Source organism: Equus caballus, chromosome 2, assembly GCF_041296265.1.
Source record: "Equus caballus isolate H_3958 breed thoroughbred chromosome 2, TB-T2T, whole genome shotgun sequence".
Classification (NCBI taxonomy): Eukaryota; Metazoa; Chordata; class Mammalia; order Perissodactyla; family Equidae; genus Equus; species Equus caballus.
This window is the reverse complement of record NC_091685.1, coordinates 121732749-121754810: the sequence shown is the minus strand read 5'-3', so window position 1 is coordinate 121754810 and position 22062 is coordinate 121732749. Positions and strand designations below refer to the sequence as shown.

The window sequence follows — 22062 nt, the reverse complement described above, 5'->3', positions numbered from 1 at the left end:
TCAGAATTTTCCGAATGATCAGATGGGTTTTTACCTTAGATGAGAGCTGCTTTTTGGGGATGACTTCCATGAGGGAAAGGCACTCTACATAAACAGTCATTTCATGGAAGATTTTGCTATTATTGGGTTTTTGGAAACTATTTGCCTGTGGTAGACTTCTGAGAGTCTCTATACTTGTGTGTGTGTATATACACGACGCACACACACTGCAAGGTGTTTTCCTCTACTTCTTTTTACTCCTAACCCACTAGTCACTCATTTCTTCACTTGACAAAGGTATACTGAGTGCCTGCTCTGTGCCAGGCACCATCTCTGTATTGACAAGATGTATGGTTGATCATGTGACTTAGGAGTCTGGTAGGAGCACAAATAGAAATAAGCCAGTCATCAAGCAGTAATAATTTCAGAGTCATAAAAGGAAATGGGAAATTCATAATATCCAGATACTGTTCCAAGCACAAGCTTTCTTAGCTATGTGATCATGGGTTAATTAATGTAGTTGTTTTTCCCCAGAGTTCTTTGGCTTAGGAAATAGAACCTGATTCCTGTAGCACTGCAAGAACAATTGAAACTGCACCAACCCCTCAGATAAACGCCAAGCCTATGATAAACATTTTTCAAATCCAGGAGATCCTATAATTTTCATGTAGGAATTATCATTGATCCATTAAAAAATGATTTCCAACTTTTAAAGTGATTTCTATGCTTTTGGTACTCCTCTCAGTAAATGTGGGAGATAAAAAATTATATTTTTCCCCATAAATGCAAAAATCTTCAATTTACAACCCCAAATCCTGTCTTTGCATTTTTTAAAAAATCTTTTAAAAAGATTTTATTAAAGGTCTTTATAGAGCAACATCTAGACTCCAGATCCAGCTGCCAAGGAGACGCTGTTATATTGTGGGTACTGGCTGGAGCAGGGCAGGCATCTCTGGTTTCCCACTCTTCTATTCCAAGGTGGGGGTGGTGGCAGCATCTCATCTTTGAGTTCCACATGCTCACACAGTCAGGCAGGGGCTTCGTAGGGCCATTCTTACCGCGTGGGTCCCAAGGCAGCATGATCTTCACTTTGACGCCCAGCGTGCCGTTGTTAGACCTAACTGTGGTTTCATGCCCCCACTACACAACAGAACAGGACAGAGGGGAGAGAATGGTAATTTCCTCAATCACCCCTGCATCTGGTCCCTTCTCAGACAGCTGCCTTCGTCTTTTAATCCCCAGGCCAATATAATCCAGCTTTGACTACCCTCCTGGGGGCCACGTTTTCTGCTCTAGGCATTTACTTTTTCTTCAGAGAATGGTGATTCCTGAGACCAACTGCTCTCCTTGAAGACTCAGATTATAGATCTAATACTTGCTACGCATGAAACATTCCACATGGAAATTTGTTTTAAAAGTTCATAATCACATTACATTATTTAACACTCATTTGAAGAAAAGAGAAACGTTTAACACTATTAAGTAGACAAGCTTGACAGGAAGTGATGGAAAGTCTGGCCTTGAAGAGACACAGTGGTGGGCCGACTGCAAACGTTCTCAAAACGAATGGTGAATGCTTCAGTAAATCTATACAAACACATCAAAAGGCTGACTGAAGGGAAACTGATTAAGTAAGGTAGGAATATAAAATTATCATGTGAAACAGTACTGATTAAGCACATGTATCTATCCACACTTGCCTACTTTCAATAATGATGTCAAGTAAGCATCTACCTCTTAGTAATTGTCAGGGAAAACTATCCTGTTGAGGCTTTGTGCTTCTCTTTCTATGCTGGAAATATGTCAAATGTTGGGTAAAAATTAGTTTGCTAATAATGGGCAATATAGAGAGAAGTTTTAAACCAAGCATCCTTTGGAGAATCATTTTATCTTAATTTATGTCTCCATTTACACAAACAGAGTGTGTGTTTTGGACTCCCGAATGTTCATGAACTCCAGAGATGAGGTATAGAACCCTTGCCTTGAGTTCCAGACGGAATTCTGGGTACTGTAAGCAGGCTCTGCTGGAGGAGGGGAAACACTCTAAGGGAGTTATATTCTAAACATGGTTTTGCTTTTTGTGAGTAAAGCAGCAGAGGGAGAGCACCGTCAGAGGCAGTAGACCTGAGGGCGTGGGTTTAGGCTGCAGGAGAACTGAACATAACGCTCTTCATCCAAGGGCAGCGGCTATCTCACTAAGTCTCTTTAAAACTACAACTTTAAACAATAAAATCTTAGATTAAAAAGGGAGAAAACCCATAATCTCGCTGCCTGTTGAAACAAACCATTTTCAATTTTTCTGTTTCTCATCTGTTATGCAAAATAATGAACACTATAATCATAGGATAGATAACAGTTTGTGTTTTTTTTCTGTTAATATTGTGGTAAACACTTCCCTTTTAGTGCCTATATCATATTCTCATAATAGTTCCTTAACTATTTCTGCTATTATAAATGAAAACTGTTTCTAATTTTTGCTACTATGAATAACATTATAATACCGATTTGTATGATTATGACTTCTTTTTTTAGTGGAGAGATTATTCCTTTAGGGAGAAATTGCCAAGACTGAGATTACATGGTCACCGCCCATGAATATTTTTATGGCTCTGAAACGTGTTGCCAAATTGCTTGCTAAAAGGGTTGTACCAAATGCAAGCTGGCTTTTAAAGGTCAGACTTATTTTCATACAAGATCAACATATGTGTTATGTTAAACTAACCACTTATCAACTGGTGAGAAACAAAATATATCCTTTCTTAACATATAGAATAAGAATATAATCCAGGAATCGTGGCAAAGTCTCTCATGTTGTGAATGGGCCAGGCAGTCACATTTTGGGCATAATTGTAAAGCAGATGCCTTCTTCTGGAAGTTACGTTTTGGACAAGCTGTAGCCTAAGACCCAGGTATGATAATCTCAATTCTTCTTTTTGCCCCAGCGCACACGAGGGTGCTGAGGTTATAATTTTACTTGTATATATATATGCATGGTGAGTTCCATTTTATTTCAAAATCTCTTTTGTTGGAGGGGATTAAGAACGAAGATTACAGTTGGTTTCCAAACTCCCTGGAAACAATGTCATTTTCCTTTCAATAAATAAGGCAGTCAGATTCTAACGTATAGTGAAAAAAATACTGCACACAAGAGGCTTCATCTGCACAAAGCCAGAACTGCATAATTTTGTTATTCTTGGCTTAGCAGATACATTTCATGAAAGGGCTAAAATGAATACGTGGATGCACCAGGGACACGGAGCCAAAGGTGGCTATGAGAGAACGGATCCTTCCCATGACGTAGGTTTAAATCAGCTGAGCTGTCACAGGGGCTGAGACTCAGTCTATTAAAAATTGCTCCAGGAAGTCTTGGGCTCGGCAAAAGAGGCTAAATCTCTTCCTCTTTTCTTTCCCCAATATACTTCAAGTCTTTGTGTAGGATTTGGAATAACACCTTTACTGGTTATTCCACAAACATTCACTCACATTCATTCTTGGAATTGTTTTCTTACATTCACATTTGACTTCCCTGTCTTGAGTACTGATTAAACTTCCTTGAAGGTCAGGACATTTATTTATTTAATGTAATGGCTGCCTATTTTTCTTATTATTTCCAGGCACATCTTTATGGATCACTGAGAAAGACTACTTCATTTCTCAAAGAGCACAAATTATGGCAATCGCTAGCAGCCAGAGAGATCGCATCAGGTGGAATTTTAAATGTAGGGGAGACACCAAAGAAGTTGATGAAACAGAAGAGAAGGATGGATGTGATAGCCCGTATTTTCCTGTTGGCGTCCTGGTCTCAGGAGCTGGCATGTGGGATGGGTGCTCATCTTAGCATTATTAGTGAAATAGAAGAAGCCCTAGAGGGTCGTGGCTCAAGCACCTGCTCCGGAGTCAGACAGACATGGAGTTTGCGTCCATCTCTATCACGTAATGGCTCTGAGACTTTCGGTAAGATCCTTAACTTCTCTCTCCTCAGATTTACCTTCCATGAAATGGAGTTAACGTCTACGTTTCACAGGGATCACAAGCAAGCCTTCCTTTCCAATCTTCTTCCTGAGGATGGCTCCTAACTGATGACAAGCAAAGGAAGCTGCTGTTTGAGAGAAAAACATGACTTTGTGTCATATTTTTAATTTTACCTCTAGGATTGTGGGCAAAACATTAGGCTTTAGACTCAATGAAAAAACTTCTTATATGATGAAATAATTAGCAAGGTTGCAGGATACAAAGTCCATATATAAAACTCACTTTTATTTCTATAAAGGAGAAACAAATAACTAGAAAATAAAATGGAAAGAATCACTCATTTAAGAGCATTCAAAAAACATGAAATGCAAATAAAAAGATGTATAAAGCTCTATACCGAAAAGTAAATAACACTGATGAAAGAAATTAAAGAAGACCTAAACAGGTGGAGAATAATGTTCATAGATTGGGAGACTTAATATTCTTAAGATGTCAGTTCTTCCCAAATTGAACTATAATGAATATATATGTGGAGAACAATGAACTTCAACTCCAACCTCACACAGTGTACAAACGTTAATAAAAGTGAATCACAAACCCCAAAATAAAAGCTAAAGCTCTAAAAGAGCCTAGAAAAAAAAACAGGAGAATATATTGAGAGCTTGGAGTAGGTGATAATTTATTAGAGAAAACACACACACAAACTGTAACCATAAATAGAAAAATTGATAAATTGGACTTTATCAAAATTAAAGTGTTCTGCTCATCAACAGACATTATTAAGCAAATGAACAGACAAGCCATGGACTAGGAGAAAATATTTGTAATACATAGATCTGGATTTGTATCCAGTATATACATAAAGAACTACAAATGAATTAAAAAAATTAAAAAATTAAAAAAAACTCAAAGAAATTATTTGAATAGACAGATTTGAATGATTTGAATAAAAGATTTGAATAGACGTCTCATAAAAGAAGATACGTGAATGATCGATTAACATATGAAAAGACGGTCAACACCATTATTCATCTGGGGAAGGCCAATTAAAATTACAATGCGATGTTAAGTCCCATCTACTAAAATTGTTAGTTACTCTAGAGGTCTAGTGGTTAAGGTTCAGCACTCTTACCACAGCAGCCCAGGTTTGTGTCCCCATCGGGGAACCACACCACCCAACTGCTGGTTGTCACACTGTAGGGGTTGCATGTTGAAAACTATGCCACCAGGGGCTGGCCCCGTGGCCGAGTGGTTAAGTTCGCACGCTCCGCTGCAGGCGGCCCAGTGTTTCGTTGGTTCGAATCCTGGGCGCGGACATGGCACTGCTCATCAAACCACGCTGAGGCAGCGTCCCACATGCCACAACTAGAGGAACCCACAACGAGAAATATACAACTATGTACTGGGGGGCTTTGGGGAGAAAAAGGAAAAAATAAAATCTTTAAAAAAAAAAAAAAAAAGAAAACTATGCCACCAGTATTTCAAATGCCAGCATGGTCACCCAGGGTGGACCAGAGTGGACAGGTTTCAGTTAGAACTTCCAGACTAACACAGACTAGAAAAAAGGAACTGGCCACCCACTTCTGAGAAATGGGCTGTGAAAACCCTAGGAATAGCAGCAGAGCGTTGTCTGATGTGGCGCCAGAAGATGAGAGGATGGTGCAAAAAAAAACGGGCATGGTTCTACATCAACTCCATGGCGCCAACAACAAAAATGGTTAAAATTAAAAAGACTGACAGTACCATGTATTGGTGAGGATGTGGAACAACTGGAGCTCACGTGCATTGCAGGTGAGAGCATCACATGGAGCAGCCACATTTGGAAAAATGTTCGGCAGCTTCTTGTGAAGTTAAACATACACCTGCCCTATGAACCAGCAATTAGGTATTAACTGAAGAGAAATGAAAACATTGAGCCAAATAGACCCGGAAACAATCTAAATATCTATCAACAGGAGAATGGCTAAACAAATTGTGATATATTCACACAAAAGGGTACTTCCCAGCAATACAGAAGAATGAAGTACCAATACACACAACCAATGAATGAATATCAAAAACATTATGTTGAACAGAAGTCAGACACAAAGGCGAACCTACCGTATGACTGCATTTAAGAGCAGACAAAACTAACCTATGATGATAGAAATCAGAACAATAGTTGCCTGTGGATGTGGGTGGGATTGACCGGAGGGAGAACAAAGGAAATTTCAGTGGTGACGGAAACATTTTACATCTTGGTTGAGGCAGTGGTTTAATGTGTATATACATTTACCAAAACTCATCAGGTTTTATACTTAAGATCTGTTCACTCACTTTATTTAAATTTCACTTTAATAAAAATAAAAAGTGAATGTATCTCAATTGGAAGTCAGGCTGGGAAAACCAAATAAAGGCAACTTAATTTATTTTGTTTCTCTGGCATTTGAAATTTAAAAAATATATCATTCCCTCAAATCTTTTCTCTCCATCATCTATTTTGTACATCTTTCCAATTTTAAGAGGTAATCCAGGATTGTTTTCATCCAAATAATTTCTGTTCTTGAAGACAGAAGAAGGGAAAAAAAGAGAGTATTTCACAGTTTTACAAATATAATTCGAGCAAAGGAAGAGTTGCAAGCGATGGTTTGTATTTTCATTAGTTTCCAGCAAGTGGTTTTATTACATGAAGTTTACAGCAGCGCTGGTACTCTCCTCAAGCCTGCAAATGCCCTGTACTTAATGGAACTGTGCTTCTTATGGATTCAGCGGGATGGAAGGGCCGGGAAGGACTGTATTGTGGATGACAGAAAAGTCAGAGTTCTTTCTCTAAATCTCGACATCCTTAGAAGTTAAAATACTTAAGAGAACGGTGAAGGAAGCGTTGGAGGAGGTCGTGGAGAGGACGTGACCTCCGGGGACCCAAGGGCTGACCCGGCGATAGGAGGCTCCTCCCTGCTCCCTGCTCTTGGAATGTCCGCTCCGCCCACCGTCCCCATCCCCGGAGCGGTTCACGGATGCGGCCTTGAGAGAGCAACGTGTCGTCGAGACCGTCTGCGTGGTGAGGGCGACTGAGCCCCGTGAAGGCCGATGTAAACTGTCAGGTTCTGGTGCGCGGGGGCGGAGATCTGCTCCTCTGACGCCCCGAGACAGGCCTCTAGTCTGTCCTCTGCTGCTTTCACCTGCCACCTCCCAACCTGGGGCGGGGGGCTGCCTCTTTCTTACTCTCTCCCCGCCCTGCGTGCACGGGGGCCCGGTCAAACTTCATCCCGGAACCCCGCAAGGTTGCGAACCAACAGGCATGCCAAGATTAAGTAATAAATGCAGTGCAGTCTAAAATGAGATTATGTTTTTTAAAGATTTTATTTTTTTCTTTTTTCTCCCCAAAGTCCCCCAGTAAGTAGTTGTATATTCTTAGCTGTGGGTCCTTCTAGTTGTGGCATGTGGGACGCCGCCTCAGCGTGGTTTGATGAGCAGTGCCATGTCGGCGCCCAGGATTCGAACCCAGGAAACACTGGGCCGCCTGCAGCACAGCGCGCGAACTTAACCACTCGGCCACCGGCTGGCCCCTAAAATGAGCTTTTTTTTAAGATTTAGATTTTGTTGCCGCTTCATGGAATTATAAATGGTACGTTATGGATTGTTATGCTCTTCTTTGTTATATATCCAGTTCCTGGAGGCGTGCTTCTTCCTCTTGGTCAGATGAACCTTTTTAGGCAACTGGGGGCACTAAGCTGAAAAATGGGGCAAGGGCGGGATTCCTCTTTTAAACTTCTTGTCTAAGTGCTTTTAAAAATCTGATTTCATTTCGTAGAAGCATGGTCACTTCATCTGTGCCCTAAGCATAGTGTTACTTAATTGGGTAGTGACTCCCCTCTTTCAAAACAATTAATAGACTATTTTTCTTAAAAGCAGTTTTAGGTTTACAGAAAAATTGTGAGAAAGTACAGAAAACTCCCGTATATCCCCTCCCAGTTTTCCTATGATTAATACCTTGCATTAGAGTGTTACATCTGTTATAATTGATGAGCCAGTATTGGTGTGTTATTATTGACTGAAGTCCAGCGTTGACAGTAGGGTTCGCTCTTGTTGTACATTCTGTAGGTTTTGATAAACGGACAATGACATGTGTCCACCATTATTGCATCATACAGAATAGTTTCACTGCCCTAAAACTCCTTTGTGCTCCCCTCTTGGTCTCTCCCCGCTCCAACCCCTGGACCACTGATCTTTTTACTGTCTCTGTAGTTTTGCCTTTTCCAGAATGTCAGATAGTCGGACTCATACTATGTATGACCTTTCAAACTGGCTTCTTTCACTTAGCAATATGCATTTCTGATTCCCTCACGTCTTTAGTGGCTTGCTGTTTCATTTCATTTTATTCCTGAATGATATTCCATTGTATGGATGTACCATAGTTTGTTATGCATTCCTCTTTTAAAGGACTTCTTGTTGCTTCGAACTTTTGGCAATTATGATAAAGCTGCAATAAATATTCATGTGTAGGGTTTTTTATGGACATAAGTTTTCAGCTCTTTTTGGTAAACACCAAGGAGCCCAAGTGCCCTCCTTTTTCAGTACCACTTTTACATCTGCTCTTCACACCTGGATAAATGCAGCTTGCTCTTCGTAGCTAACTCCCGTGCCCGGGGCTTCCTCTTCCTAATTTCTTCCCCTTAATACCATTTCACTTTCTGCCACATAGTAATCACGAAGAATGCCAGACACACGTCAACCACTTTCTCTCTGGAAGTGTTTTCAAACCTTGTAGGACCTGCCTTGATACACTTGATACTCATTGAGAGAAGCGGCTGGGGAAATGGCCCATGTATGTTTCTGCGGGGGCAAGTGAAGTCCTGGCAGTCACTCCCACCGAAACGCACTGCCTGTCACTGCTGGTTCCTGCGGGCATGTCCATATGTGCAGTATAAGTTTTGCTCTATCTTTTGATGATGCCCCAGTCTGTCCATTCTGATCAAAAACACTATCTAAAGAGGAGAGAATAATGACTTCAGAGCTCATATCCTCCATAAATGTGTGTGATGTTGGGAAAACTTCTCGGCCTTTCTGATCTTCAGTGTCATTGTTTGTGAAATGGGGCAGTAATGTCCACCTTGCAAGGTGGCCTTGAGGTTTGGAGGTGATATGAATAAGGCATCTACTTGCTACACACCTGGCACGTTGGGAGCAGTCTGTTGATGGTGTGGTGGTGGTGATTCTTGAAAGCCGCTGTATGTACAGCAGATCTGTAGCCTGAGAGAATCAGGTGCTTTGTGCCTCAGTAAGGAAATTTTATCTGAAAAGTTAGAATGGTGACAGCACACACAAACAAGTCTCCCAATAACGTCCCTTCTGCTCCTGATGTTCGCTCACACATAAAAGCATTCAGAGCCGTCTCCCTGCCGTCTAATTCTCTTACTGACCTGCCAGCAGGGTTCCCTCCCATCCAGCTGTGTCCCCTCAGGAGCTAAGGATCTAATAAATAAGCAACTATTTTTCCGTCCCGTTACACATCCTGTTGTCGACTTGGCCTTCGTCCTTCTCCATGCCTGTCTGAGGCTTCCTAGTTACTCCATGAAGTTTGTTGCTGTCGCCCCTTCTTTCCTGACACCCCCAGAATGGCTGGGGACTGGCCGTTCATTAGCTTACACTCAGAAGCTCTTCTTGGTTGTCCTGGTTAACGGCCTGAGCAAGCTCTTGAACTTAGGGACTATTTCTTGTCCTCCATACAGTGCCTTTCACATATAGCTATCTAGTTAATCAATGAATTAGTTACTTTGACTCAATCCCAGAAACTAAAAGGCATTAGGCAACTCAAACTCATAAAGGTACAATAGATTTCTGAGCACCTTTAAAATAGGGAGGCTGTTCATTTGCTCAGGAGAGGTTCAATTTTATATGGAAGTAAGAATGTGGACTTATTAAGTATCTCTGGAAGTCCTTTCTAGGTGGGTAACCCTCTCCTAGGATTTTGCTCTCCAGGCAGCCCTAGATTGTCTGTGGGTTAGCTGGGATTGGTCTTTAACATGGTCGCCAGTCTCGGCATCTACAGGTTGACTCCATCATCTCCTAAGAGGTTTATGCTCAATTTTAATGACAACATTAGCCCAGGTGACATATAATTAGAAAGCAAGCCCTTTTAAAACCAAAAATACTTTGAGAGATTCCAAATCCAGATAGAATTCAGTTGTGGATTATTTCATATTTGTGTTCATGTCATTCTCCTCACTCCCCTCCTTGAATGCAGCTTGATGCTGGACGGTCCTCTGAGCTTCTCCTATGCTGTCACCTGTGACACTGGCAACGCGTTTGCTGAAGGGGACGCTTGTTAGCAAGGTTAGTGACTTAGTGCAGGGTATTTGAGGCACACTCAATCTGAGTGCTGAGTCTGAGTGAGTCCAGAAAGCAATGGAATATTCCATATACCCCCCACATGACTCCTACTGCCTCCAGGCTCTGTTTCTCCAAATAAGGGGTCAGAGCTACCCGGCAGAGGCCGGCTGAAGTCAGAGAAATCCTGGCTTTAGCTGTTTCAGAAAAGTGGCCCAGTGTTTGAGGAATGATGAGGACATAATTAAATATGAGTCAAAGGGTTGGAGTGGTTGCCATTCTCCCTGTGACGGGTGTTCACTTGTGTGACTTAGTTTTGTGACTGTTGCTTTATCAACATTTTGGCTAGCACTTGGAACACTACCTCTGGGCAACTTCAATGAAGGTTGTTTTCCAGGATGAAGTAAACAGGCTGAAATTTCCACTGTTCATCAAATCTGATGTGAATGGTCAGCCTGAGCTGGATATTTCTGGTGTACTCCTGAAGAAGTCACTGCTGTTGCTCCAAGGAGAAAGTGGTAGAGGAGACAGCTAACCTGTACCTCAAGCTTTTATTTTCTGTCAGTGATATGTGCAAAGATAGTCTGATCTGTCTGAGAAGGAACGGCTCTTAGCGGTGCTGGCTTTCCAGTGCTCCCCAGACTGTGCACAGTCAGCTTATTGTTGCCAGCACGGCTCTATGATAACAATCACTCCTTTCTCTGCGCTCCTGGCCCCTCACCATGTTTTATTACGCTCCCGCTGAAAGAAAAGGTGTCTGTGCGTTCTCTATCTCTTCATTTGGCTCCAGGGATTTCCCTTTGATTTGGAAAGAATAATTTTTCAAATTCCGCTATAAAATATACAGGAGAGAGAAAAAGAGATTAAGCTCCAGGAATGTGCACAGGTGTTGATGTTTTGTTCAAATAATGAGCTTGCGGTAAATTTTCTTTAGTATTGCTCGTGTGAATGGTCACTTCTTATAAGTCTTGTAAGCAGTGCTGTTCACCATTGATTTACACGGCCTGGTTTAACTTTGTCTTCAGCCTTCGAGATGTGAAAATGTTGCCAATATTCAGCAGGTGCCTCCAAGATACCAGGAGCAGCATGACAGCCCCTAATTTGCTCTCGCCCTGGTCTGCCCGGAATATTGATGGGGAGCAGCCAGCTATCTCCTGGTGGGCAGCTGTCCCTGCTTTCCTGTGGCATGGGATTGTCCACATTTGCATTTGCAAACAGAGGCTCGCTCAAGTGTCACTGAAGAGAGGAGGTGGAGCCAAAAGGGCTTTAAAAAGGAAAAGGAGTCGTTCTACCTTTCAGAAAGGGAAACCGTGTTTGGGGAGGAATCGTATCTCCCTATTTTTTCTTTCAGCCTTGTCCAAGGGTCGTGGCTGGAACTTTCCATCAATTCTTTCCTTTCTTTTTTCTCTCTAGCGTTTGCCTGGCCGCTGTGCCTGTCACAGTGAAGTCGGCTGCAGGCCTCCAGAGCGTGGCTGTTAAACTGAGAAATTTGTCCTGAGGGTGTCAGGTATTTCTTCCTGGCTTCCCCAAAACTTAGCCACAGGAGTCTTTCTGGGGGTGTCCCTTTCAGGCTGCATTTGGACGCTGCCTTAAGTTGCAGGAGAAGGAGCTGGAGGAAAACAACAGCAAAGCAGCAGAGTGAGAGATGCCCCAGGGCCGCAGGCCGACCTGGGGGGACACGCTGGGGGTCAGACACGCCCCCCTTGGTGGGGCTGTGCTCAAGCAAAGTCAGCGTGCTTTGGATTGAAAGTTCAGGGCCTTCAAGATTATGCTGCTCTTCCTTAGCACTCTGTTGCCAGCAGTTTTTGCAGCTGCTTTCGTTAGCGTCTCCGCACGGCCGCGCTGGGACTGTCCTGCAGGCCCTCCCTCGGGAAAGGGGCATTCTCCCTGTGTGGGTAAGTAATCCCCTTAAAAGGAGGGCACATCTTCCTGGAAACTGCCCCCGGATGCCTGCTCGTTCCGTCTTGTGCACTTCAGCTCTTTCCTTTCTGATGTGTCTTTGAGTGTGTCTATTTGCTTAATTCTCATTCTCCGATGCATGTACATTTGGGCTGTTTCAGCTGATCTGCTGCCAGCTATGGAACGTCAGGGCTCTCAGTCTGTTCCTCCGCGCGGGCGGGCATGTGCTCCCTTCTTCACTAGCCCTGTGCTGCTTTTCACGGAAACCTCCGTCTTTATTCTGACGTGAGGAGTAACTGAACACTTAGTTGATCGGCTTTATATTGGAAACTGGGAAACAGATGGCTTTCTTCTTTTTGAAATTGTCTCTATATAAGCCATAAAGAAAAAAAATCCTTCCTTCTAATAACTTGGAGTAAGAAATCAGAAGTTGCTAAAAAATCTGTCAAAAATGGGAAGGGAGTTGGGAACAAATGTGGTTCCATCACTGTGAAGGGAAGTTTCAGGTTAAACCTCCTCCCCTTTCTCCGCTCTCCCCTGCTTCTGAAGCTCTGACAGCTCTGGGTCTTTTTTGTAGCAGGTGCATTGTAACTTTGAGAACTGCTAAGAAATGACAATGAGAAAGCGTGCCATGCCCCCTCCCATAGTAAATGGGTTTTTATTCAAGGGAAACAGGACTTTTACTGAATGCAAATAACAATCCTTCCTAAGGACTTTGCCATAAGAACGTCACTCCCTCCCTCCCTCTGTCTCTCTCACTGTTGATTCATTTTATTCATTTCTTGGCTAGGTCTCTGACCTGCTGCTCCAGCAAGGCAGCCATTTCCATCTGTTAGAGGCATGAACTGCCCTAACTTTCCTTTCCTGTCTTCTTGCCCTTTTGAAAAGGGATCTGACTCCCCAAAAGAGGTAGATTGAGGGAAATACAGTGAAATTTCCAGAAGAGAAACCTCTGGACGACAGCACAAAACAGTGGAAATAAAGGGAATAGTCAGAGCCAGTTTGCTGACGGCAGGCGCCCGCCTGGCTCTCCCGGTGAGGACGTTAGGGACGATGACGTGGCGCCCTTGCTCAGCATCTCAGGACTGTCTCCAGGCGGCACTCACTGCAACAGGCGAGCAGAACCTCAGGTGTTAGAACGAAGGACTGATGCTAGTTGTCTCTATGTTCCCAGCACCTGGAAATTCTTGCTTTCATAGGATGCACTCTGTAAATTCTTGCTGACCTGCTGATCACATAATCTTAGAGAACAGCAACAGAAAGGGGTGACAAAGGACAAAAATGACCCCATGACCCTGTTACTCAGCTGTTGGAGGCAGAAGTAAAAGTTTTTGGACACAGTTACGTGGAATGGATGGGAGCCTCTCTGGGGTCAGAGAATTTTCCCAAGAGTAGTTGGCAAGTGACCAGAGTCAGGCACTGCCACCTGCATGAGACGAGAGGGGAGATGTGGGAGCCATTCAAGAAGCAGAGCCCAAGAGAGCAAAAAACTGGCAGAAATGAACTTGAGAGCACTGCGTCAGAGTCTCAGGGAACAACACGATTCTCGCTAGCAAGCGAGCCTGTGCCCGTGTTCCTTGGCACCCCTGCTGGTGCTCAGAAGTGCCTTTACCGAGGCTGGCTGCACCAAGTAAACTTGAAGCCCAGGATAGAGAGTTTGGGGGACTGTGACACAGAGTGGAAGGAGCACAGGTGTTAGAAGCAAACACACCTCGTTTCAAATCCATGCTGCCTACTTAATACTTGAGCTATGTTGGAATATTGCAGAGAAATAATGGTACCCCCTGTCAGGATCGTTGTGGGGAATACGTGAGGTGACACATGAAATGCACCTGGCACACGTGTCCTCTTGGCTACATCTCTTTGATCAGATCGCACCATGAGATGCCTTATTTGCACAGTGCAGTGACATGGCACAGACCCCACACAGTGTGGAACGTCTGGATGCCACTTTGTGACTCTGCCTCTTTGCTCCCTGGTTCCTTGCAAGGCACTCCCTGCTTTACACTCCCGTCTCATGTTAGCTGATAACTGCCTGGGTCACACCCTGTGCCCTCTGCATTTCAGAGGATAGTGTTTCTCCTCTCTAAATAGATTTGGTGCCATCATCTATTTTTTCCCCCAATTAAGTTCTACTTGCTTTATTTTTCGCCCTTGGCATTGAGACAGACCACCGCTGGCCAGCCTGGCCCGGCAGGAAGAAAGCTTTGTGGTCTGACAAGATTCAGGTAACTTGACCCAAGATTGTCGCTCATGTGACTGCTGGTCAGACAACTGCACAGAATTGGGTGTTCTTTTCATTTCCCCCTCCCCCACCCTGCCTGCCTTTTTCTTTCTTTTTTTGATCAGCTGCATATTCTGTTAGCTTCTGTCTGAGCTACAGTAGGTCAGGAGAGCAAGGAGAAAACTGCTGGCAGGTGGCTTCTGAACTTTGAAGCCTCTTTGCCCTGCAGGAGAAATATCCGTTGAACAAAGGAACTGTTCCTGTTTGCTGTCTGGAGCTGCGTTATTTGTATGAACTTTCTTGGTAAATAAAGAGTAGGGAAGAAGGACAAGCCAGGCCTCTGAGAGCTGGCTGCACGAGGGGTCCTGGGCACTAAGGGAGCCAACAGGGGATCACTTTCAGCAGTAAACAGTGAAATCACTGATTTCAGCACCGGCTAAGGCTTGGTCAGCTTCCCAGTCATGTGCAAACCAGAGTAATTCCATGATCAGAATCCTGTTTGTTTTTTCAGCCAGAGCAAAAGTTTTTTTTTTAATCTAACTGCAAAGAAATTACAGAAACGATCTTTTATGCACACCACGTGGATGAAACCACCCCTCTGTTCCGAGGGGTTTGTGGTCTTCAAGGGGCAGTTAAACTTAGTGGTAAAGAGCTTAAGTTTGGAGACAGGTCTGGGTTCTAATCCCAGGCCTGCTGCTTGTGACCCATGTGTCTCATTTTCCTCGCTGGGAAATAAAGATAGGTACTCCTTTCTCCCAGGATTGTTCTTGGGATTGTGTTCAAGTGTCCATCAGAATCGCCAATGTCGGGGCTAGCACCCAGTGCATCTGGGTCAGGGTCTCGTCTAGGGGTGCAATCCGGGCATTGTGGTCTTTGTCACTTTCCCTTGGTGCTTCTCATGGGCATAATGGGCAGCCCAGGTGTGGAACCGCTAAGTTAATACGTGGGAGGTGCACAGATGAGAGCTGGCATGTAGTCGGCACTCAGTAAGTCTTAGCTGCTATTAATATTTTTATCATTGTTAAAATTACTTTTATTCGTGGTAATAGTAATATTTTCTAAATGTGTCTTGGTTTTGTCTATAATAATTGAATATTTTTTTACACATGGAAAAATGCCACATTGAGAAACCTAATGGTAGTTTTACAACACTAAAAATTGCAGACAAGGGGCTGGCCCCGTGGCCGAGTGGTTAAGTTCGCACGCTCCGCTGCAGGTGGCCCAGTGTTTCCTTGGTTTGAATCCTGGGCGCGGACATGGCACTGCTCATCAAACCACGCTGAGGCGGCGTCCCACATGCCACAGCTAGAAGGACCCACAACGAAAAATATCCAACTATGTACCGGGGGGCTTTGGGGAGAAAAAGGAAAAAAATAAAATCTTTAAAAAAAAAAATTGCAGACAAAATAATGTCAACATACGTAACTTGTATTTTTGTCCTCAGAAGAAATGTTTATTAAAAATACAAAAACATATGGAACTGGTTTGAGTGAGTGCCCTTGTGCAACTGTGGCTCCAATGTTTGTTTTTCTGTGACATCAACTGATAAAAAATTCCACTGAGTGCAAATTAAATCTGCTTGTTAGATTTCTTACCAGTATTAATTTTATTTAATGACAACAGCAAAAACAAGCCACTTGAAACTGATAAGATTATTTAAATTTCTTGTGTATTTTTCCTTATGTTTGGAACCAATTTCTCTAAGATATTTTTTTGAGGAAGATTAGCCCTGAGCTAACATTTGCTGTCAATCCTCCTCCTTTTGCTAAGGAAGATTGGCCCTGTGCTAACATCCGTGCCCATTTTCCTCTATTTTCTATGTGGGATGCCACCACAGCGTGGCTTGGTAAGCGGTGCATAGATCTGCACCTGGGATCTGAACCTGTGGACCCCGGGCTGCTGAAGTGGAGTGTGTGAACTTAAGTGCTGTGCCACCAGGCTGGCCCCATCTCTAAGATTTTTAAAGCTGTTTAGGGCTCAAAAAGGAATGATAAATTAGTTCTTTAGATGAATTTACATTTTTGGGGTAATTAGGGGTTGTCCAAATATTTGACATTCACTTTAGAAGTTGGAAGGTGGGAATTATTTGCTTGTGTTCAGAGTAGAGCAAGTAGTTGATCGTTTTCCATCCAAAGTAAATGGGTTAGTAATTTGGCTCAAGTAAACTCAAAATCTTATTTACTATCTATAAATTTGCACCTGATAATCCATTTGAAATAATTGCTTGTTTAGTATGAATAGTCGGGGTTTTTTAATGTCAGTAGTCGCCAAATTCCATTCCATTTGTAAAAAAATTAACACGTGGGCATATGTTTCCAATATGTGTTTATTTATTTATCAGTTACTTACATGCTATATATACTAATATTATGGACTTTATACTACACACAATATTTCTAATATTTTCTTTCGACACAATCACGAGCCATCTCACAGTCTCTAAGTGGTACCCATCCTCCTTGGGAAGACCGTTTTAGAGAAGCGGTACACTGATGGAGTAAATGCTTTATCTTTCTTTGCTATTAGCTCAGCTCCTTTCACTTAAGCATGAAGAAATAAGAAAGAGGTTTGCTAATTTTTTTTTTCAAGTAAAGGGGAGTTATTCATAGTGAATGACTTTTCTCAGAGTGTGTAATGGTAGAAATAAAATTTGCTCCCTAAGTTGGCTAACAGTGCCCCAGGATCGCTCCTGCAGTAGGGTTATGCTGAAATTCTTCCATTAAGACCAGAAGGCTGGACCACATCCCTAAGGATGGGCTGGAGTTTCAGAAATTCCAAAGCTCTGTGGCCCGCTGGGGTCACTATACCACAGGATTTTTAAATAAAAATGGCCTGTGCCTCCATCCTATGTTCTGGGGAACCCAGTGTCTCCCCTCTCTGTCTTGGAGGATTGCTGGGCCTGGGGACGGTGATGTGGAAGGGAAGGCTCTGTGACCCCATGGTCCTTCCACTGAGTTATCGACTACCCCTGCACGTCGCTGCCCCCGGGTGCTGTCCGTTCCCCACACGCCATCCCCTCACCCCGCACACCCTGTTTGACTTCTCTGGAGAGCCAGCGCTGCAGGCTGGGAGGGTACAGACTTTACTGAAGGCGTGGCGCAAAAAGTCCTGGGCCAGTCACCAAACAAGGAAAACAAAGTGCTTTTCATTCTTGTTCTTAAAAGTTCAGCGATTGTTCTCTGTGGAAAAGACGCCCTCTGTCTTCCTGGGGTGGGGGGCTGCTCCGCCGTCTCCATCTCGGCCCGTGGTCCTCCCTGGGCTGTGCCGATCTTCCTTCCCCAGCCGCCCTCGGGCCTCCTGAGTCCAGCTCACGCGGCCTACGGCCTAATGCAGAGCACTTTAGACTTCTTTCTCCTCCAGTTTTGTTTTCCTCATCACATTCTGGGCCTCCTTTTTTAAATTAGAAAAAAAAAATTACTAAATAGCATCCGGAAGTGTTTCGATAAACAAAACAGTTGTTTCTCTGAAGAGAAATTCTGGCCACAGGTTTTAAACCAATCATCTCCCTGTTCTCCCCACAATGGGAGGATGTGATGTGTGAGACACACGTGAGGATTCCTGGGGCAGGTCCGGGGTGGTGGGAGGACCACCTGGAGAGGAGACGTCCGCGCTCTCAGCTGGGGAGCACTGCAGCATTCCAGGCTGGCAGGAGGGTCCTTTCTTCGGCCTGGTGGACCAGGTCAGAAGAGAGGCAGCACCGAGGCTCGAGGCTCGGAGCTCTGGTCTTGGCCGGCGATTGTAAGGTGCGCTGCTGGTTGTCTTCTCCGTTATCACCAGTCTTTAAAGAGGGTCTTATTAAAAGTGAGAGATTGATCTCACTTGTGCTGAGGAAAATGCCAGCAGCTTTTCAGGTGAAATGGTACAGGGAGTGTCAGGTGGGAGAGAGCGTCTTCCACGCCAGCACTGTGGCCTCACAGTGGAGTGGCCAGAGGTGCAGGAGGCAGGTGGGAGCCACCAGTGGTTGAAAATGAGGGAGGCAGAACATTGCCCAGCGGTCAGTGGCCTGCTATCAGTGACTATATCTCCTCTGTTGTTTTTATCATTGACTTACGGAATTCATTGTACTAATTTATATGTTGTCTCTTAATCCAGACAGAGTTAAAAAATCAAACATTGACCTCGGATGAAAGGTAAAAATTTCTTACCTGGAAAATAAGCCTTCTAAAAATCCGTTCAGTATTCTTAACCTTTTAGTCACTTTGATTGTGGTGAAGAAAACTGAGAAGAAACTAGTAATTTTCTAATGTGTGTAAATTGCTTGGCCTAAGATATTTCAGAAATTATTTTAATGAGGCAGTTCTCGTAAATTTGTTATGAACAGAAAACTTAAAGACTCAATAAGTAGCCTCAACAGCTGGACCCCACTGCCTTGGAGAGCTTTTTCAGAATGTTTGGGTTTTTCAGAATGCACTGTCTTTGAAGGAATTCCTAAATGTTTTTCAAGCAATTCTCAAATTCCAAGAAGCAGTTTAGTGTTTAGTTTAGTTTTAGTTATTAGTTCAAATATGAGCAATGCTAGAGCTAGGAAACAGAATGTTAGTTTTGGTATGTTGTAGTTTCTAATGTTGGAATTAGAGTTAACTTTAAGAAAGAACTGGGAACAATGACGACAACAACGGCAACAAGAAAAATCCTGACCATTGGCACATAATTGTCCCCATGGTGTGTTTACTTCTTGCCCACAGGTCAATACTTTCATCCAGAATGCTAACGCTTGTCACATCGAAGGAAGCGATAGCTGGACGTTAGGTAAACCAAGAATGCAGATTCGTTTTGTAGAGATTCTGTATTGAAAATGAGGTGGCGTTGCACACCGCCACTCCAGTCCCATGCCCAGCTGCCCCGTTTGCCGGGGCCCACAACAAGAAGATGATTGAGAGCCGGGCCTGGAAGAATGAGTAACATTTTTGCCACACGTATAAGAAAAATTACATTAAACCGAAGGGACCCTCACACTTCTTGAAAGATCTTGCTATATCTGAAAACACGTTTCCATTTCACTTTATATGGCCAATGTTACTAACCTCTGAGGGCAACTGTGGAATAAGGCATCCCTTAACATCATCATTCATCTTTCCTCCATCATTCGTCTTTCCTTAACATCATCTTTCTTCTCCATGCTGGAAATGAGTTAATGTATAGAAACTTCAGTCATTTTAGCCAGATACAAGGCAGGAACTCCTGCTCTCCTCACCTCTTGACCTTCTTTCTGAGCCTGGAGTTTGAATTGGTGTGTGCGTCTGTTTTCACTGATGACCTTGATCTTATGGTTCTCCCAAGCCTGGCCAACCAAGCTACTGTCCCGCAGTGTCTGGGTTTCCCAGGCATTTCCCAGCGAACAGTACACTGGAATTGGTGTGAGCGTGAAGGCATCTGAGAGCCAGCACACTCTGGTGACAGGGATTCATGGTACACACTGATTTATTGTCAAAGCCCCTCCCAGTGTCAGGATGGAAGAGGATGGAAAGCGCTGCCTTCTTCCTCCGTGCAGAACAGCAGTCAGGGTGCTGCCCACCGGCTTTCAGTGTAGTGAGTGCATCTTGCTTACGAGGTGGCTCTTTTGGTGAGTAGGTGGTTGCTAGGATACAGACAGTCCTAACCATCGTGGCAGCTTCCTTGTTCTTCAGCACACGGTGTATCAGTTGAGAAATCGTGTTCTAGTTCATTCTGTTCAACACTTTTCTGGTTAAAATGTCGAAAGCTTGAAGAAGGATCTTTCTTCTTCCATAGACTCCATTCTTGTGTAAACAGATCAAAGATGGAAAATCGGTCAGACTCAACACTGTCATAATATATAGTTGCTGTGTATTTGGGGCTGTTCCTTTATGAGGATTAAAAACTTGCCCAGAGGCAGAAGCTACCAGGGGTCTTCCGGTGTTCCCCCCCCCTCCCCTCTGAAGCATACAATCATTCTGTCTACTATAGAATTTTCAATACAAAGAAATCGAACCTCTGCTTGGTGTGCAGGGAAATTGCAAAGGTTACTGTCATTAGTATTCATTTGCTCAGGATATGGAACTGTATATCTTTTCAGCCCAAGCAACACTGTTGAGAATCTGAAAAACTCTAAGTGGATCTAAAGGCTTATCATGTTTTGGAAAACAAATTTGAGTAATCAACTAAAGCTTTTATATTTCTTGGTTTTTCTAATGAATCGTGGCAAAGAGTTCATGTAAGAGGGAAAAAGAAGATATATGAAGAAAAATTTCCATCTAGAATCTCAGTGCATTTAAAAAGTACCCAACAGTGCCCACGAGAGGCTAATAGGCGACTGTCTCTCAGTATTGATCTGTTAGCTTCTGGAACAGAGGGCTCAGCTGAAGTGCTGTCCATGGATCTCCCTTTTAACAGAAGCTATGTTGATGATATGAAGGGACCAGGTCTTATTACTTCCAGCAGACAGGATGAAATGCCATTTTTGAGACAAAGGGTACATTTTAAACAGAATGAGTTGTGGTAGATGCTTTACACAAGTGGATCGATCCTGTTACAGGAAACAGGGGAGCCGTTTCGGACGGGTGTTTCTGGTGTCACACTTGTTTGTTGCCTTACTTTGCTGGAAAGAGTTGTCTCCCCCTTAGTGGATGCTCTACGCCTGGCAAGTGTGTTAGGCCTCGGCTTTTGAAACTGATGAGGTCCAATTACGTGGCGGATATGAGTTGATAGTACTTAAATCGTAGGGAAAGTCTTTCAGTATATCTAGTTCTTTATGTTGAAAGCACCTTGAAGGTAGGACTGAGATTTCCTTTTATATAAATTACACCAATGAATTAGCTCAAGTCAATTCAACAAATATTTTTTCAGCATCAGTTGTGTTTTGGCTGACAGTGGTGACGTCACTGATCCAGATGCCCAGGGTCTCCTGACGGCACAGTGGGGTTCCCAGCTCAGAGGGCCAGGTGCGGGCTGAGCTGCAGTTTACCTGATGGCGTGTGGACCGTATTAGTTGGATTTGTCAAAACTAACTCTCACAAAATCCAACAAGTGGCTGAAAAACCTTCCTGCACAGGAACTGAGGATCGCAGACAAGGCTAAAAATGCAAGGCCAAGAGAACCATGAGGGAAGGACAGCACTGACCGTTCTCTGATTTCTAGAATAAGCTCTTTGTTGGCTGCATCGGAGGCAAAAACAACGTAAATCTCTCTAGACTTGACAAAAAATAAGAGAAAAAAGAGAGATTAAGAAAAAGACAGCCTGGAAAATGGATTTATGCTTATTTCTAGTGATGAACTTTGCAACAAGTGTAAATTCCCTCTAAACGTTAGCTAATGGTGACAGGAAGCCCTCAGGACAAGTGTGATGTTTGCAAAGGAGTATCCAGAATGTGAAAACAACTTCTTACGACTTTTACAGTCATGTTCAAAGTTGTGATATTGAAGGCCGTGTTTACTAAGCTTGATGAGAAAAGTTAGAAGGTCCTTGAGGTTTCTGACGTTATGGCCAAAATGGAAAGCCTCATCTCGTTGGTGGAAGACGCCTCATCTCGTTGGTGGAAGACGTGTTCCTCCTGCTTCCTGCTGTGGTCAAACACGGCTAAAATAACACATGGAAAACCACATGATGACAGATTAAAATGTGTCCTTTCGTCAGCAAATACTATTGAAAGCTTCACAGCATTACTGAAACTTTGAAGAAATTACTATTGGGAAAATTACACAGTAGGGTGTAATTATAGGTC

The 22062-nt window shown here is 43.4% G+C and overlaps 1 protein-coding gene across 10 annotated transcripts in view; it reads left to right on the top strand.

Annotated features, from left to right (window-relative positions):
• The first annotated feature begins 11409 nt into the window (after positions 1 to 11409).
• EGF (epidermal growth factor) overlaps positions 11410 to 22062 on the top strand; it is an 81035-nt gene continuing 70382 nt past the window's right edge. For 5 of the 10 annotated variants that reach the window (XR_011436764.1, XR_011436763.1, XM_070261559.1 and 2 more), the window contains exon 1: positions 11501 to 12155. Coding sequence is in view for 7 of the 10 variants with exons in the window: in XM_070261559.1 (XP_070117660.1) it covers positions 12029 to 12155 (127 nt within the window). In the remaining 3 variants the exon portion in view is untranslated. Of the gene's footprint in view, positions 12156 to 22062 lie in introns of all 10 variants that reach the window. The other 5 variants (XR_011436765.1, XM_070261562.1, XM_070261560.1 and 2 more) reach the window with 3 other exon arrangements.